This window comes from Felis catus, chromosome F2, assembly GCF_018350175.1.
Source record: "Felis catus isolate Fca126 chromosome F2, F.catus_Fca126_mat1.0, whole genome shotgun sequence".
In the NCBI taxonomy this organism is placed as follows: Eukaryota; Metazoa; Chordata; class Mammalia; order Carnivora; family Felidae; genus Felis; species Felis catus.
The window spans coordinates 30,313,431-30,331,586 of NC_058385.1; the positions used below are offsets into that span (position 1 = coordinate 30,313,431).

The window sequence follows — 18,156 nt, forward strand, 5'->3', positions numbered from 1 at the left end:
ATTTTATAAAAATACTAAGACTAATCTAGCTTCTCTTGATGATATCTTAATATATAAAAACAACTTAGATACATTAAAAATTTACTGTGAGAAGATAGTTCAGGCTGAAAATGTGTAAAAAATAGTTTTAAGTATCTTGTTCAAGAATTATGGAATTACTGAATTTTACAATTAAAAGAAACCTAAGGAGCTATCTAATCCAAGATATTCCACTTAATAATTCCCCTTTCAATACCACTAATGGTTATCTAGCCTTTTCAAATACTTATGTAAAGAGAAACTCACTTTCTCAAAAGGCAGAATATTTTTTGTATTATATATATTTTTAATGTTTATTTCTCAGAGAGAGAGAGAGAGACTGAGAGCAGAGGAGGGGCAGAAAGAGAGGGAGACACAGAATCCGAAGCAGGCTCCAGGCTCTGAGCTGTCAGCACAGAGCCTGACGCAGGGCTCGAACTCACAAACTGTGAGACTGTGACCTGAGCCTAAGTCAGACACTTAACAGACTGAGCCACCCAGGCACCCCAGAATATTTTTACAGTAGATAGCCTGAAATGATATGTAACTCTTTCTTATCTCAGCTGATAGGGTCTTCCTCTAACTTTTCACTACTATTCCTAGTTTTACATGTTAGTCTTGCTATTAAAAATGAGGTCTTTAGATCAGCAGTATCAGAATCACCTAAAAACTTGTTAGAAATGGGGGCGCCTGGGTGGCGCAGTCGGTTAAGCGTCCGACTTCAGCCAGGTCACGATCTCGCGGTCCGTGAGTTCGAGCCCCCCGTGCTCTGGGCTGATGGCTCGGAGCCTGGAGCCTGTTTCCGATTCTGTGTCTCCCTCTCTCTCTCACCCTCCCCCGTTCATGCTCTGTCTCTCTCTGTCCCAAAAATAAATTTAAAAAGTTGAAAAAAAATTAAAAAAAAAAAAAAAAACTTGTTAGAAATGAAGAATCTTCACTCCAGACCTGCTGATTCAGGATCTGCACTTTAATAAGATACATTACAGTTAAAGAAGCAGTGCTTTAAAGTTAAGTATTATTTGATTAATCTTTCTCCCCCTCATAATCTTTCAAATATGTGAAGATGGCTCTGTTATCCCCCAAGTACTTTTGTGTTTTTCTAAATTTGAAAAAATTTTTTTGTGTATTTATTTTTATTTTTGAAAGAGAGACAGAGGGGCGGGAGAGGGAGGGGGAGAGAGAATCTCAAGCAGGCTCCATGCCCAGCACAGAGCCCGATGTGAGGCTGGATCTCATGACTATGAGATCATGACCTGAGCTGAAATCAAGGGTTAGATGCTCAACCTACTGAGCCAGCCAGGTGTCGCCCCCTCCCCCCCACCAAGGACTTTTGTTTTTTAAAGGGTAAATATTATCATTTTTTTCAGCTCCTCCTTTATGTAAATACTTCTATACTTTATTTTGTTTGTTTACTATTAACTGTTAATGCAAATCCATCCTGAAGTTTTTTTTTTTTGTTTGTTTTTTTTAACACATATAGAATTTAAAACAAGATGGGGCACCTGGGTGGCTCAGTCAGTTAAGCATCTGACCTCAACTCAGGTCATGATCTCATGGTTCGTGGGTTCGAGCCTCGTATTGGGCTCTATGCTAACAGCTCAGAGCCTGGAGCCTGCTTTGAATTCTGGGTCTTCCTCTCTCGTGCCCCTCCCCTGCTCATGCTCTGTCTCTCTCTGTCTCTCAAAAATAAATAAATATTTTTTAAAAATGAAAAGAAAAATAATTTAAAACATGAACTTTGGTATTGAAGTCCTTATAGATGGATGGTAATATGAAAAAAAAACCCTATATAATTTAACCCCTCTATTTTAAAGAATTAAAAAAGGGAAAAAATTTGGTAACTTATGATATATGTGTAATGCTTATGAAAAAAGAGAACAGGGGCGCCTGGGTGGCTCAGTCGGTTAAGGGTCTGACTTCAGCCCGGGTCACGATCTTGTGGTCTGTGAGTTCGAGCCCCACGTCGGGCTCTGGTCTGATGGCTCAGAGCCTGGAGCCTGCTTCCGATTCTGTCTCCCTCTCTCTCTGCCCCTCCCCTGTTCATGCTCTGTCTCTCTCTGTCTCAAAAATAAATAAACGTTAAAAAAAAAAAAAAAGAGAACAGTAAAAAAATTGCTGTGCTGATTAAATGATGCAACAATTTCAAAGTAGCATAAGATAGTATAAAATATATTTATAATTATATATAATTTATACAATTTATAAATACATTGAATCATTTATAGAGATAATTTATAAATAATATAACTATGTAGTAAATAACTATAACAAATTGTGCAATGTAAGACTTTCCCTCTCCATCCATCTTTAGGTGGCCTTCACCTTGACAGTCACATGCTGCTGGTACAGGATCTGCGTCTTGCTTCTGCATTTTGATAGAATACTCCCTCTCATTTGTAAGGTCCTTCTTTACCTTCTCTTGTTGGTCTGAATATCACTAATTCTTTAAAATCCAGCTCAAATGTCACCCTCTAGGAAGCTTCCTGCAATTCTCCTAGTCAAAAGTTCCCTCTTTCTCCTCTGAAAGAGATCTAGCTCTACTCATCATAGTTGTTTTTGGTGAATCTTCCTCCTATTCAGTTTTCTTAAATAAAGGATCAGTATCTAAAGCAGCTTTGTGTACTACAATACCTTATATGCAGTAAGACCTACATAAATATTTATGGAACAGAGAAAATCAGTAAGAAATCCTTTGATTTTTTGAAATCATGAAAATATTAACTTTTTTTATGTTTCCTTTGTATTTTCTAAATGCATCTGAAAATATTATCTTAAAGCTTTCAGATCAACTATCCTTAGTGTCCTTTCAGTTCTTACTTTCTTCTACTTCTGCTTTGTTACAGTTACAGAGGTAATAATATTAAAAGCCTCCACCAGCCTGTTGTATAATGAAAAGCTCTTAGCCAACATGAAGGTTAAGAAGTAACTGTGTTGTGCAGTGCTAAGGATATAAAAAAGGAAAGTAAAAAAGTATAATTATAAATCTATAAAGAATATCAAATAATTATTTGGCCATATAAAGACAGCAATTTTTCTATGCTCCCATTACAACTATAAAAGGAGGCTAACAAGTATATCAACAGGTAACATGTATCATACCAAGAAGCATTTCATAAACTCCCTTATTTTGTTCATCCTGAAGCCTCATTTCTTCAAATGAATTTTAAGACCAGTGACTACAACCTTAGCTTCCTTCATAACCTTCCTAGCATGACACAGAGCAAATGCTCAAGATAATACAGATAAATAATTTCTTTCCTTCCCTTCATTCATGGTTTAAACAAAAACTTATTAAGAAACTTGTTAAACTGTGAAATAAAGAATGCTACCCACAACCCACAAAAAAGACAGAGTGTACTCTAGAATAAATAAGGCATAAATACTTCATTCTGAGTTCAATTTATCTAACAGTAGTCCCTAAATGATGATTTACATGACAAAATCAAGTAGACAACACCTGATACACTACATTTTTTAATGCAAGACTTCTTAGAACTTCTAGTATTCTAGGAATGTCACGTGAAACCTTTCCCAAATTATTTGGCCAAGAAATCTTTGTTTTCCTGAAATACCTACTTATGAATTGAGCAAGACTACTACCACTGTACTAAAGTACACAGTTTAGAAACAAAAGGATCGCAAACGGCCCATATATGCCTACCTCAGAGACAAAAATCTATCATCAATCAGTTTTTTAAAGTACAGATTTTTAAAAAATATTTTTTAGTGTTTATTTTTGAGAGAGAGAAAGCAAGAGCAGTGGAGGGGCAGAAAGGGGGGGGGGGGGAACAGAATCCCAAGCAGGCTCCCTGCCGTCAGCACAGAGCCTGATGCACAGCTTGAACTCACCAGCTGTGAGATCATGACTTGAACCCAAACCAAGAGTTGATGCTGAACCAACTGAGCCACCCAAGTGCCCCTAACCTCCTACTTCTTTTAAGAGGAAGGTTATGAGACAATAATCTTGGCCATGGATAACTTCAGGAAGTATGTCTTTTCTTTTTCTATGGTAGAATTATAAATCCTACTGTGAATTTTTCTTTGGTCCAAAGTTAAGCATTCCCCTATGTTGTTCTAGGAATTTTTTTTTTTTTTTTAGTTTATTTTTTTTTGAGAGAGAGTGCGCACAAGCAGGGGAGGGGCATTGACAGAGGGCAAGAGAGAGAATCCCAAGCAGGCTCCGCACCATCCGCACAGAGCCCAATGCGGGGCTTAAACTTACAAACTGTGGGATCGTGACCTGAGCTGAAACCAAGAGTAGGACGCTTAACTGATTGAGCCACCCAGGTGCCCCATTTTTTTTTTTTTTTTTTTTTGAGAGAGAGAGAGAGAGAGAGAGAGAGAGAGAGAGAGAGAGAGAGCATGCACACAAGCAGGGGATGGGCCGAGAGAGAGGGTGACAGAGAATCTGAAGCAGGCTTCATGCTGTCAGCACAAAGCCTGACGCGGGGCTTGAACCCATGAGCCATAAGATCATGACCTGAGCCAAAACAGGACACTGAAACAACTGAGCCAACCCAGTCCCCCATTATTACCAATCATTTTAAAAAAATGCAATAAAACTAAAAATCGAGATACTACAAAATCAGCTTATTAATATGATTTATGTTATTTAATATTTCATTATATAGAGTATAGTTATTTATAGAATAAATGTGATTTTAAGTCACCATGATATTTTCAATACTAAGACATAAAGGTTTACTGACTAAAAGAAAAAGGGGATAAGATATGTTGACTTATTTTCTTTTATGGTATCATATAAAATATATTTTCTTCAAAAGATTTCTTCAAAATCTTTATGATTTGAGAGTTTTTTGGTTTTTATTCTTTCTCTGTGTGTCTGAATTAACACTAACTTCCTTTTTGCTTTTGAGATGTACAAATTTTGAGAATTAGGGAACTCCGTGTTCCTACTACCTAGAGTGTACAATCACTGAGTTATCATATTTACTTCAAACTTTTTTCTTTTTTTTCCTTTCTTTTTTTTTTTTTTTTTTGAGAGAGAGAGAACACAAGTGGTAGAGAGGGGCAAAAGGAGAAAGAGGGAAGGAGGGAAGGAGGGAAGGAGGGAAGGAGGGAAGGAGGGAAGGAGGGAAGGAGGGACGGAGAGAGAGAGAGAGGAGAGGGTGAGCATGAGCAGGGGAGGGGCAGAGAGACAGGGAGAGAATCCAAAGCAGGCTCCGCACTGTCAGCACAGAGCCCAATGTGGGACTTGAACTCACGAATTGTGAGATTATGACCTGAGCTGAAATCAAGAGTCAGCTATATAACAGAGTGAGCCCAGGTTGCCCTGAGAGAGAGAATCTCAAGCAGGCTCCAAGCTCAGCATGGAGCCTAATGTGGGGCTCAAGGCCACAACCCTGGGATCATAACCTGAGTCGAAATCAAAAATTGGATACCTAACCAACTGAGGCACCTAGGCACCCCCAAAATATTTTTCTTGTAATAATAATACAGTAGCAATTATCAACATTTCAGCCATTTGTTTAACAAATACTTATTGAGCACAGACCTTGTGTTAGCACTGTATTAAGCACTGCACACTGAATGGTGAGTAAAACAGCCACGTAACCTACTATTACATATTTACCTTACAACCAGGTGGGCGAAAATCAAATAATCAGATAAATAGTCACAAACTGAAATGCTCTGAAATTCAAGTACCAACCAGCCTTTCTTAGCTGGGATTCCAGGAGAGACTTAGATGCTAAAGGCAATGATTTGACTATTTTCTCAGTTCCCTTAAGCCTGGCACATAACTAGTACCAGCCTAGAGAAGTTAATTCATAGATACAATGTGTGTCTTACTTAAGGCATTAGGATTTGACTTTCAGAACCAGTTGAGAGGGACTGGTACAGGTACTATGAAATAGAACTAAACGAGTCTTTGTTGGTGGTGGTGGTGGTGCATGAGGAATTGGGTCAGGAAAACCAGTTATGTGAGGAAGTGAAGTTTTTAACTGAAATGTGAAGGACATATAGGTGTTATCTAGGCCATGGCTGGGTGGGATAGTAGTGTGAAACATTGTCTTTCCAGGGAACACGATATTTGAAGGCCCTAAGGGACCAAGGAGCAATGTGACTTTGGAAAATTAAAAGACCAATATAGCTGAAGAGCACTGTGGCTCCAATGGGCTACAGAAATATGAGTGGATCAAGCAAACCAGAGGGAAAGCTTTTGCAGTAATTCAGGTGAGAGATAACTGCTTAGATCAGGGTGGTGATGGTAGAAATGGAGAAAAGTAGACAGATTTGAATGGAATTTAAAACATAAAGGAAGGGATAAGGGTAGGAGGATTGTATCAACGATAAGTACCAGGTGCTGGATAAATGTTGCTGAACATTGGGAAAAAAGTCTAGAGAGTAAGCTTTTACCCAGTTTGAGATCACTTTGAGATATCTGAAAGATATCCTTGTCAAGAGGGAATTGCATATATGATTGCATACATATAATTTATAAATTAACCCAACTTCCCAATCTTCAAATTTAGCACTACTTTGGAGAAATATAATTATATAGTGGCATATTAACCAAAATTCTAATATGTGGGCCACTTTGTTTAAATGATTGCTAAAATACTAAATACTAAAATCAAGTTTACAGTTGGGTTGAGTATATGGTACACTGAATTTTTAACTTAGAAAATTTTTTTACATTGAAAAATTTTTAACTTTGCTGACTTTTTACAAGTGTTAATACAAATCAAATGCCAAGTAAAATTCGTTTTTTAATTTAATGTTTATTTATCTATTTTGAGACAGAGAGAGCATGTGCGAGTGGGGAAGGGACACAGAAAGAGAGAATCCCAAGCAGGCTCTGTACTGTCAGCACAGAGCCCAATGCAGAGCTTGATCTCACGAACAATCAGATCATGACCTGAGCCAAAATCAAGAGTTGGTTGCTTAACCAACTGAGTCCGTCCCACCAGATAAAATTCTTACCAATAAAAAGCAAGAAAATTCCAAATAGTGCTGTATTGGAGAGGCTAAGTAATTATATTCCTACCCTATTTTTTTGTGCTTCAATTAACTATGGTCTGTGTTTGTTCTTCAGTTTAAACAAGTTGTTGGAATGCACCTATAACCTCTTATTTAAGTTTGTCACATACCAGTTAGCAATGTCCTTGTGAGCCACTAAATTTTGAAGAAATGCTTGCAATCCTAATTGTCTATCTTCTAAAAAGTCGGCATTGTAATTATCTTTGAACCAGCGTTTTGGTGGAAGTGCTAATCGAAAGCCTGGAAACATCTCTTTTAACTGAAAAAGAAAAAAAGAAAACACAGTGTTCAACTCAATCATAGCAATGCTACAAAATCTATCCTGTTAACTACATGAAATAAACTTAAAGAATAAAATTCAGCTAAGTGAATTCTTAATGAAGTAATTCTTACTTCAAGTGTTTTACTTATTAATTTCTACCAGTTGTGGGTACATACGCATTACAATTGCTCCACATCCTTGCTAAAACTAGGCCTTGTCCATCCTTTTAATGTTAGCCATTCTGGTGAGTACATAGTAGTACTTTACTGTGGCTTTAACATGCATTCCTCTGTTGACAAATCGTGTTAACTATCTTCTCTGTGCTTATTTGGATCTGCATATCTTTGGTGAATTATCTATTTAAATCTTTTAACCCCTCCACTTAAAAAAACTGGATTATTTATCTTTTATTATTAAGTTACAAGAGTTCTTTATATATTCCTGATACAAGTCCTTTGTCAGATACAGGTATGACAAATATTTTCTCCCAGGCTGTGGCTTGACTTTTACACACATTTTTTGATTCTTGCAAGTAAAAGCAGGTGATGGGTAGAGCTATTTCTGGTACCTAGGAACACTGACATAGACACTTATTAATTTTAGGTGCCCAAGTTGGAATATCAAGGAGATATTTACTAATTTAAATTCTTACTAATCTTTCTTTAAAAACTTAAGAGTTATCTAAATCTCAACTTGCCTAACAAATAACACAGCAATATAAATATGCACCTAGAGAGATGAAGAGAAATAAACACTAAATAATAGTTGAACCCTGAAAAGAAAAATAGCAAGTCATAAAGGATTATATAGCTCTAAAGAGAAACTGTTAGAAATTAGTCTTCATGAACAAAAATTATAACAATTTCATAAGAAAGCTAAGAATTCCATTTTGGTATCTGGTAACTTCACAAATTACTTTGATCTTGTTTGCTTAATTATTTAAAAAAAATCAACAGAGGTAGAAAATTTAGGTTTTATAATTCTGGGTTTATAATTATAAATTTTATAATTATAAATTATAAATTTATATATTATATATTATAAATTATGTATAATATAACAATATATATTATATTATAATTATAAATGTAACTATAATATATTATATATGTTATATATATTATAAATTTAAATTATAAAATTATAATTATAGGTTTTATAATTCTTATATTACAGTAATATAAGAACTCAGGAACAATAAATAAAATTCATATATAATGGCAGGACTACATTACAAATAATACTTTAAATACCACTACCCTCATCTACCTCCTCTAATTTCCCTCTAGCCCTGTGGACACAGCTCAGCTTTTCTTCCTCTATTACATTCTTACTGCCATTTGCTCAATCAATTCCCTACTGGAAATCTAGGTTGGTTCTAATTTTTAAGTATTAAAAACAAATTAAAACACAAAGAAAATAACAATGAACAAAACATGGTGAAAAGTATCCTTTGAACTAAATATTGCCTGCCCATATCCATGATTTCTCATATCCCAGAAATGTGATTAAGCACAACTTTAGGAAGCCATGTACCCTAGGAAGATTCGTATTTCCAACAACGGATAACACCACTTAAATGTCTGTCAACCTGATGGGTACAAAATAGTTCCTTAATTTTCTTTGGAGTACTTTGTGATATTAAATGTTTTCTACCTTTATTGGCCCTTTATATTTCTTCTATGGCTTGCCTTGTTCACACCATTTATAGTATTTTCTACTTTCTGGTTTACTTTGTTTTATTTTCAAGAGTTTTTTTTAATTAAAAAAATTTTTTTTAATGTTTATTTTTGACAGAGAGAGAGACACAGCATGAGCGGGGGAGGGGTAGAGAGAGAGGGAGACACAGAATCCGAAGCAGGCTCCAGGCTCCGAGCTGTCAGCACAGAGCCCGATATGGGGCTGGAACTCACAGAGTGAGTGATCATGACCTGAGCCGAAGTCGGATGCTTAACCGACTGAGCCACCCAAGGCGCCCCTTAATTTTTTATTTTTAATATTTATTCATTTTTTGAGAGACAGAGTGTGAGTGGAGGAGGGGCAGAGAGAGAGAGGGAGACCCAGAATCCGAAGCAGGCTCCAGGCTCTGAGCGTGAGATCGTGACCTGAGCCGAAGTCAGATGCTTAACCGACCGGAGCCATCCAGGTGCCCCAAGAGTTTTTAATATATTGAGGGTTTTTATTATTATTCTGTTTCATAAATGCAGTAGGCAGAATTCTAGATGGCCTCATGACCTTTGCTCCTGGTGTTGTGATTTTGTTATGTTACACAAAAGAGATTTGTATGCAGATGTAATTAGGGTTACTCTTTAATTGGTCTTAAAATGGGATTATCTGGGTAAACCTAATCTTATCATAAGAGTCTCTAAAAGTACAGCTTTATTCCTTGCTGACTGCAGAAGAGAAAGTCAGAGATTCAAAGCACAAAAAGGACCTGACCTGGCTATTGCTGACTTTAAAGAGGCCAGGTACAAGGGCTAGACAGCACTCATTATGAGCTCAGAACACCTCTGCTTGACAACCGCAAGGAAATAGGGAGCTTGGTCTTACAAGTGTAAGAAACTGAACTCGGCTAACAACCTGAATGAGCCTGGAAGCTGATACTTTCTTAGAGCCTCCATGTAAGAGCCCAGTCTAGGCAACAGCTTGATTTTGACATTGTCTGACCCCAAGTGGCAAACCCAGTTGAGCCCACCTAAATCACTACACTTGATCTTAGCCAAAAGGCTGAGAAGTGATCCTACATCACTAGATAATAAAAAGGTATGTTTTAGGTCATAAAGTTTGTGGTATTGGTAAACAGCAATAGAAAACTAATACAACATGGTAGAAATACTTTTTTTGTTCATTCTCTTATTGTCACATGGTTTAGGAGATCTTATATACACATACCTTTTTCAGATTCACAAGGTTATATAATCATTTATATTTCTGTTAGCAATTTTAAGGTTTTCACATTTTTATACTAAAAATAATTTTTTTTTCCAAAATAAGGAAGTTGTGTGTAGAGATGGGTCTTTAGGCTATTAAAATTAAGTGAAATAGTTAATTTTCTTAGGAACTAGCAAAGATTTGACTTCACTCAAGTAACTCATGAGGAGGAAAAACCACAAATTTAACTCTCAGTAACAGTTAATAATGCAAAACTGAAGTCCATTTTAGATTTATCTAAGGACTTACTTTATCATTAAGCCTAGAGAAGTCAGTGTATCTTCTGAAAACCACCCAGCTTTCTTCTGGGGTTTTCTTTACTAGTATTTTATATACCTGTGCAGAGAAAGAGAGAGAGAGACTGAAAAAAAAATGTATATAAGATATTTAAAACTTCAAATCAAATATTTTTAAAACTTTTATTTGAAAACTCGGATAACAATTAGTATGTAAAAAAATCACAGAAGTCACTTGGACCATCAAATATACAAATTATTACAATGCAGGCATCAAAAGCAAGATTCAGGTCTTAAGAAACATGAGTGTGACAAATTTGAGACAAATGCTTTTCTGGCACACGCTAAATAAACTCATCAGTTCCAAAATATGTTTTATGATAAAATATTCTAAAATTGATGAAAGACTTAATCATGCTTGAAAAATAGCCACTCTTGCCCTATACAATCAATTTAACTTCTAAATTCAATAACTATTAAGCAAAGTTTTCAAATACATTTGATGTTGTTTCAATCTTCAAGGCTGAAATGCAGGTAAAAAAATATCCATATTATATAAAAGTTTACATTTCTATAATTATGCACAATTATCTAGGCTTCAAAAAAAAACTTGGTTGAGGCAAGTCAATATTTTTAAAAAGCATATTATAAGCAAACTCAATTCTATTTTTTGTAAATATAATTTTAGAACTTATTATGAAGAAGTACTATGTATAAGAGAATCTCAGAGAACGTCTCCTGATAGTTTTGGCACAGTATTTTGGGCAAAACTAAATACATGACACATGTGAAGTACTAAATACCCATCTGCTGAACCAGTGAAACCCTCTTAATAATGAGTAACTTTTTTTCCTGAAGTCAGCTGTGGAATAACGTTCAGCTGGAGCTCTAGAGCTGCACTTGAGCCACAGGTGGCTACTGAACACGTGAAATGCTGACAAGTCCCAAATGACAGGTGATAGGAGTGTAAAATAAACACCAAATTTCAAAGACTTAGAATGAAAAAAAAAAAAAGGTTCATAAATGGTTTTAGGTTAAACTATATTATTAAATATAATTTCATCTGCTTTTTACTTCTGTGGCTCACAGAGTCCTACTGGTTGCTGTAGAGAAGACTCGTTATTTACGGGCTAGATCATCCTTATCATTTGAATTTTCTCCCTTACCAGACTTCTCTTTCAGCTTTTAAGGGGGGAATGAGGAATCAGCAAGGATTAGGGTTGAACTGTCCCACATCTCAAGGTAACATATAAGGATGACGAAGATTATTCGGATACCCTTTAAGGTCTGCAGAAAGTCCTGATCTAAGATAGTTGTAAAGGAGATACTAAAGAAACATTTTTTAGGAGTTACTAATCAAAACAAAAGGGATAACTTAGCTTCCAAACTTGTGAGTATGAACAACTGATGCATAATAAAAGTCAACCTCATATGATAATAAGTCTTACCTACACATAATCCATATGGTCTTTATTTTCCTGTTTTAAAAAATGAACACTCCTTTCTAAGTTGCTCTCCACAGTGGCCCCTGAGTACTTCTGCTTCTCTAAGAAAGACAAAGTACAGATTTTTGTGCTTTGTCTTCTCTAGAAAGCTCTCCCATGTTTCTATTTGTTTAGTGCTTTCAATGAAAACTTTATGGACACTACTGATCATTCCATCCTCTATGTTTTAATAGCATTTATGGTTTCTACTCTTTACTGGAAATTTGGTATATACAATTTTGTACATATTTACTTTGTAAGTAAATTATGCAGAAGCATATACTTAATTACAAAATACACATAGAACAGCACAGAAATTATAAGTATACAACTTGATGAATTTTCACAAAACAAACACACTCAGGTAACTAGTACCAAGTGCAGGAAAGAAAACATTACCAACTGAAGAAGCCCAATCCTTCCCAATCTGACTCATCACTCCTCCTAGTCACTTTTGTTCTTTGTATTTTTAAAATTAAAAAAAAAAATTTCCTATTTATTTTGAGAGAGAGAGAGCACAAACACATGAATCGCGTAGGGTCAGAGAGAGGGGGAGAGAGAGAGAATTCCAAGCAGGCTCCGCCTTGTCAGTGCACAGCCCAATGCAGGGCTCTAACTCAAGAACTGGGAAATCATGACCTGAGCCTAGATCAGAGTTGGACGCTTAGCTGACTGAGCCACCCAGGCACACCCACTTTTCCTCTTAAACAATTTTCAAAGACTTGATGCTCTCTATTTTACCAGCTCTTACCAGTCATTCTTAATACTTTAGTTAAGAGATCAATTAAAAGAAATATATCTAGGAAACATTATCTTACAAACCTAAGATTCCTCCCAAGCTTGTATTTCCAGCTCAGACCTCTCCCCTAAATTCAACTTATATTAATATACATATACATAATACATGCTTGCGTACACACTACGTGTACGTACACAGACACGTACATGACATCTCCATTTTGATGTCTACTAGGTATCCCAAACCTAGCATGTCCAAAACCAAATCCTGATCTTGCCCTCATAATCTGATATCTAATTAAATGGCAACCCTATTCTTCTCATTGTTTACCCAAAAACTTTGGGATCATCTTTGATTTCTTTTTCTCCCACATCTCAAGGTTCTATCTTCAAAATGTATCAGAATCTGATCACTTGTTAGAAATTCTCCCACCACCCTGTCCATGCCACCATCATGTCGTCTACCGTGGATTACTGCAAGAACCTAATACCCCCTGTTTCCATTATTCCCCCACAAAATCTAGTTTCAACTCAGCAGCCAGATCAATCTTTTTTAAAAATTAAGTCAGATTATGTGACTTTAAAACTTTTTAAATTTAAACATTTAAATCCTTTAAAACATTTTCAAAGATTTTCATCTTGTGCAGAGTAAAATCTAATGGCCTTACAATGGCTACATGCTCTACTTGATCTGTGTGTCACACTCCCTTGTCTTTACTTGTTATTTCAGTTCCTACATCTCTCCCCATGGCTTCTTTGCTATCAGCCACCAGGGTCTCTGTAGTTGTCTCACCTGTCAGGAAAGTTCTTTCCCCACATACTCTCATGGTTCGCTGTCTCTTAGTGCTAACATCTTTTCTATGAGGCCATGATTGACAATGTTATTTAAATTGCAACTCCAGTTGTGGGGGAACTTCCTTCACTCTTTTATTTTCCTCTATAGCACTTATCACCATATGACATACCAGCATTCAAAAAAGCTTACTTTATCATTCACTCATTTGGGTTGCTGTACCCCCAAAATGTTGAATTAATGAATAAAAATAACTTTACAACTGTTACTTACTTCTTTCCCTCTAGAAAATGAGTTCCCACTTTATTTTAATTTCCAAAAAAAGTCAGGTCCATGCAGATTTCCCAACACATCACCAGTCTCATGAAAATTTAACTCTAAAGATTGTCTCTCTTCATAAATTATCTCAATACTCTGGTGAACATAGATGCAAAAATCCTCAACAAAATATTAACAAACTGCATTCAACAATACATTACAAGGATCATTCACCACAATCAAGTGGAACTTATTCTGGGAATGCAAGAATGGTTCAACATCTACAAAGCAATCAACATGATACACCACATCAACAATACAAAGGATAAAAATCATATGATCACTTCAATAGATGCAGAAAAAGCATCTGACAAAATCCAACATCTGTTCATGAAAAAATTCTCAACAAAATACATTTAGAAAACAGATATCTCAACATAATAAAGGCCATATATGAAAAGCCCACAGTTAACATCATACTTAGTGGGGAAAAACTGAGAGCTTTTCCTCTAAGATCAGGAACAAGACAAGGATGTCCACTCTTGCCACTTTAATTCAACATAGTACTGAAAGTCCTAGCCACAGCAATCAGATAAGAAAAAGAAATAAGAGGTATCCATTTTTGTAAGGAAGAGTTAAACCATCACTATTTGCAGATGATATGATACTGTACACAAAAAATCTTAGACGCCACCAAAAAACTATCAGAATTAATGAGTTATGTAAAGTTGCAGAATATAAAATATACACACAGAAATTGGTTGCATTTCTACATACTAGTAACAAAGTAGCAGAAAGAGAAATTAAGAACACAATTCCATTTACATTTGTGTCAAAAAGAATAAAATACCTAAGAATAAACCTAACCATAGAAGTGAAAGACCTGTACTCTGAAAACTACAAAACAAGGATAAAAGAAATTGAAGACAACACAAACAATTGGAAAGACATTCCATTCTCATGGACTGGAAGAATGGTGTTAAAATGTCCATCCTACCCAAAGCAATCTACAGATTCAATGCAATCCTTATTGAAATACCAACAGCCATTTTCCATAGAACTAGAATAATCCTAAAATTGGAACCACAAAAAACCCTGCATAGCCAAAGCACTCTTGAGAAACAAGAACAAATCTGTAGGTATCAATATTCCCAGATTTCAAGATATACTACAAAGCTATACTAATCAAAACAGTAAGGTAATGGCACTAAAATAGATACGCAGATCAATGGAATAGAATAGACAGCCCAGAAATAAACCCATGTTTACTTATACAGTCAATTAATCTATGACAAAGGAGGCAAGAACATACAATAGGAAAAAGACAGTCTCTTCAATAAATGGTGCTGGGAAAACTGGAAAGTGAACCTGGATCACTTTCTAACACCTTACACAAAAATAGACTCAAAATGGATTGAAGACCTAAATGTGAGACCTGAAACAATAAAAAAAGAGAATCCAAGCAACAAATTTTTTGACATCAGCCTTAGCAACATTTTTCTAGATATGTCTCCCAAGGCAAGGGAAACAAAAGCAAAAATAAACTATTGGGACTACATACAAATAAAAAGCTTTTGCAAAATGAAGGAAACCATCAAAAAAACTAAAAGACAACCTACTGAACGGTAGAAATTATTTGCAAGCAATGTATCTGATAAGGGGCTAATATCCAAAATATATAAAGAACTTATACAACTCCACATCAAGAATACCCACAAATAATCCAATTAAAAATGGGTATTATGGGGCACCTGGATGGCTCAGTCAGTTAAGCGTCTGACTCTGGCTCAGGTCATGATCTCACTGTTTATGGGTTCAAGCCCCGCATCAGGCTCTGTGCTGACACCTCAGAGCCTGGAGCCTGCTTTGGATTCTGTGTCTCTCTCTTTGTACCTCCCCCATTTGTAATCTGTCTCTCAAAAATAAATAATAAACATTAAAAAGAAATGGGCAGAAGACCTGAACAGATATTTTTTCAAAGAAGACATACAGCTGACAAATAGACACATGAATAGATGATGTTCAACTTCATTAACTATAAGGGACATGCAAATCAAAACCAGAACGAGATATCACCTTATATCTATCAGAGTGGCTAAAATAAAAATGGTAAGAAATAGTAAGTGTTGCCAAGGATGTGGAGAAAAAGGAATCCTTGTACATTTGTTGGTGGGTATGTAAATTTGTACAGTCACTGTGGAAAACAGTATGGAGGTTCTTCAAAAATTTAAAAATAGCATTACCATAAATACTGGATATTTACCCAAAGAATATGAAAGCAATAATTCAAAAAGATATACCCCTTTGTTTACTGCAGCATTACTATTTATAGTAGCCAAGATATTGAAGCAACCTAAGTGTCCACTAATAGATGAATGGATAAAGAAGATGTGGTGTGTATATAAACACATACACACACATATATAGACATACAAATAGACACATAAACAAAACTGAATATTACACAGCCATAAAAAAGGATGAGATCTTGCCGTATGTGACAACATGGATGAACCCTAGAGGGTATTATGCTAAGCAAAATAAGTCAGACTGAGAAAGACAAATAGCATATGATATCACTATGTGGAATTTAAAAAAACAAAACAAATGAATAAACAAAAAGCAGAATCAGATCTATAAATATAGAGAATTGATGGTTGTCGAAGGAAAGAGGGGTAGGTGAAAGTGCAAAATGGGTAAAGGGAGATACAGGTCTCCGGTTATGGATGAATAAGTCATGGGAAAAAGGTACAGCATAAGGAAAATAGTCAATGACACCGCAACAGTGTTGTGTGGTGACAAAGGGTGGCTACACTTATGGTGAACATAGCATAATGTGTAGAAAAGTTGAATCACTATGTTGTACACCTGAAACAAACATAACACTGTGTGTCAACTATACTGATAAAAAACTTAGAAAAAAATTAAACATATCCCTAACAACAAAAATTATCACAACTTTTTTCTTGGAGGTCCTACTATACTGTCATAAGTTTATAGCATGAAATGTTGAAGTAAACATAAAAACTTTGTATCAAGAAAATCCAAGAAGAACTATTTCAATTATAAGTATATTCAGCAAGGTCTCCAGATACAGAAACACATCGACACACAAGACCATAACATATAAACTGGCAATTAACAAAAAGAAAACAAAACGAGGTATCAAGAACATCAAACAACATATTTCTCAGTATTCAGAAATAAAACTAGGGGCACCTGGCTGGCTCAGTTGGTAGAGTATGTGACTCTTGATCTTGGGGTTGTGAGTTTGAGTCCCACGTTGGGTATAGAGATTACTTAAAAAGAAAAAAAAAAACACTAAAAAATGAAAGGCCTCCGCTCTGAAAAGTACAAAACATTAAAAGAAGTTAATGACTTCCGTGTATGGATTAGGCTCATAGATGCAGAGACTCAGTGGTGTACAGATGTCAGTTCTCTCCAGTCTATAGATTTGATACAACTGCAGTGCAAAGAGCCAAGGATAACCAAGACAGTCAATAAGAACAAAGCTAGACTACTTAAGACAGCAGGTAGCCAGGCCTCTCATACTGCATTAGTAATTAAGGACAATGTGGAATTGGTAAATGAAGGAAAAATGGAACACAGAAACCCATATGTTCATGATTGCCTGATTTACGACATAAGCAACTGTGCAAATGTGGACAGAGCTGTCTTTTCAATAAAAACCAGATTACTTTATCCTATACGGAGGGGAAAAAAATGTCTTGACCCTTATCTCACACCACAGACAAAAATCAATTCCAGATGCTTTACAGATCTAAATGTGAAAGGTCCAACAATAAAGTTTTTGAAAAAAACATAGGCCAACATCTTTGTAAGCTGGGAATAGGTAGATTTTAAAAGTGTTAGGATGCCTGGGTGGCTCAGCTGGTTAAGCATCTGACTTCAGCTCAGGTTATGATCTCATGGTTCACAAATTCAAGCCCCATGTGGGGCTCAGAGCCTGGAGCCTACTTCAGATTCTGTGTCTCCCTCTCTCTCTGCCCCTCCCATGCCTGTGCTCTGTCTCTCTCACTCTCAAAAATAAATTAAAAACAAATTAAAAAGAAAAGTTTAAAAAAAGTGTTAACCGTAAAAGAACAAGTATTAAGATATTTATATTTGTATAGTATATATATAAAGCATATTAATAAATTAATAAAGCATATTTATTACTCTGAACTTTTGTTTATCTAATGCATCATTAAGAAAGTGAAACAGCAAGCCACAGAGTGAGAGATAACACAATGCATGCTGTAAGAAAAAACTTATGTCCAAAATGCAGAGAAAACTATAAATCAAGTAGAAAAAACTTTCCCAAAGCAAAAGGAATAAAGGTCTGGAAAAAATACTTAACAGGAATGTTTTGGCCATCCATCCAATGGCCAAAAACATCTTCAATTTAACTAGCCATTTAAAAAATGCAAATTA

The 18,156-nt window shown here is 35.7% G+C and overlaps 1 protein-coding gene across 3 annotated transcripts in view; it reads right to left on the minus strand.

Annotated features, from left to right (window-relative positions):
* The window catches only part of SNX16 (sorting nexin 16), a 43,636-nt gene that overhangs the window by 22,368 nt on the left and 3,112 nt on the right, over nt 1-18,156 (minus strand). For all 3 annotated transcript variants that reach the window (XM_019822834.3, XM_019822833.3, XM_045049898.1), the window contains 2 exons: nt 10,463-10,549; nt 7,131-7,279 (listed from right to left, as the gene is read on the minus strand). In XM_019822834.3, coding sequence (XP_019678393.1) covers nt 7,131-7,279; nt 10,463-10,549 — 236 coding nt within the window. The remainder of the gene's footprint in view (nt 1-7,130; nt 7,280-10,462; nt 10,550-18,156) is intronic.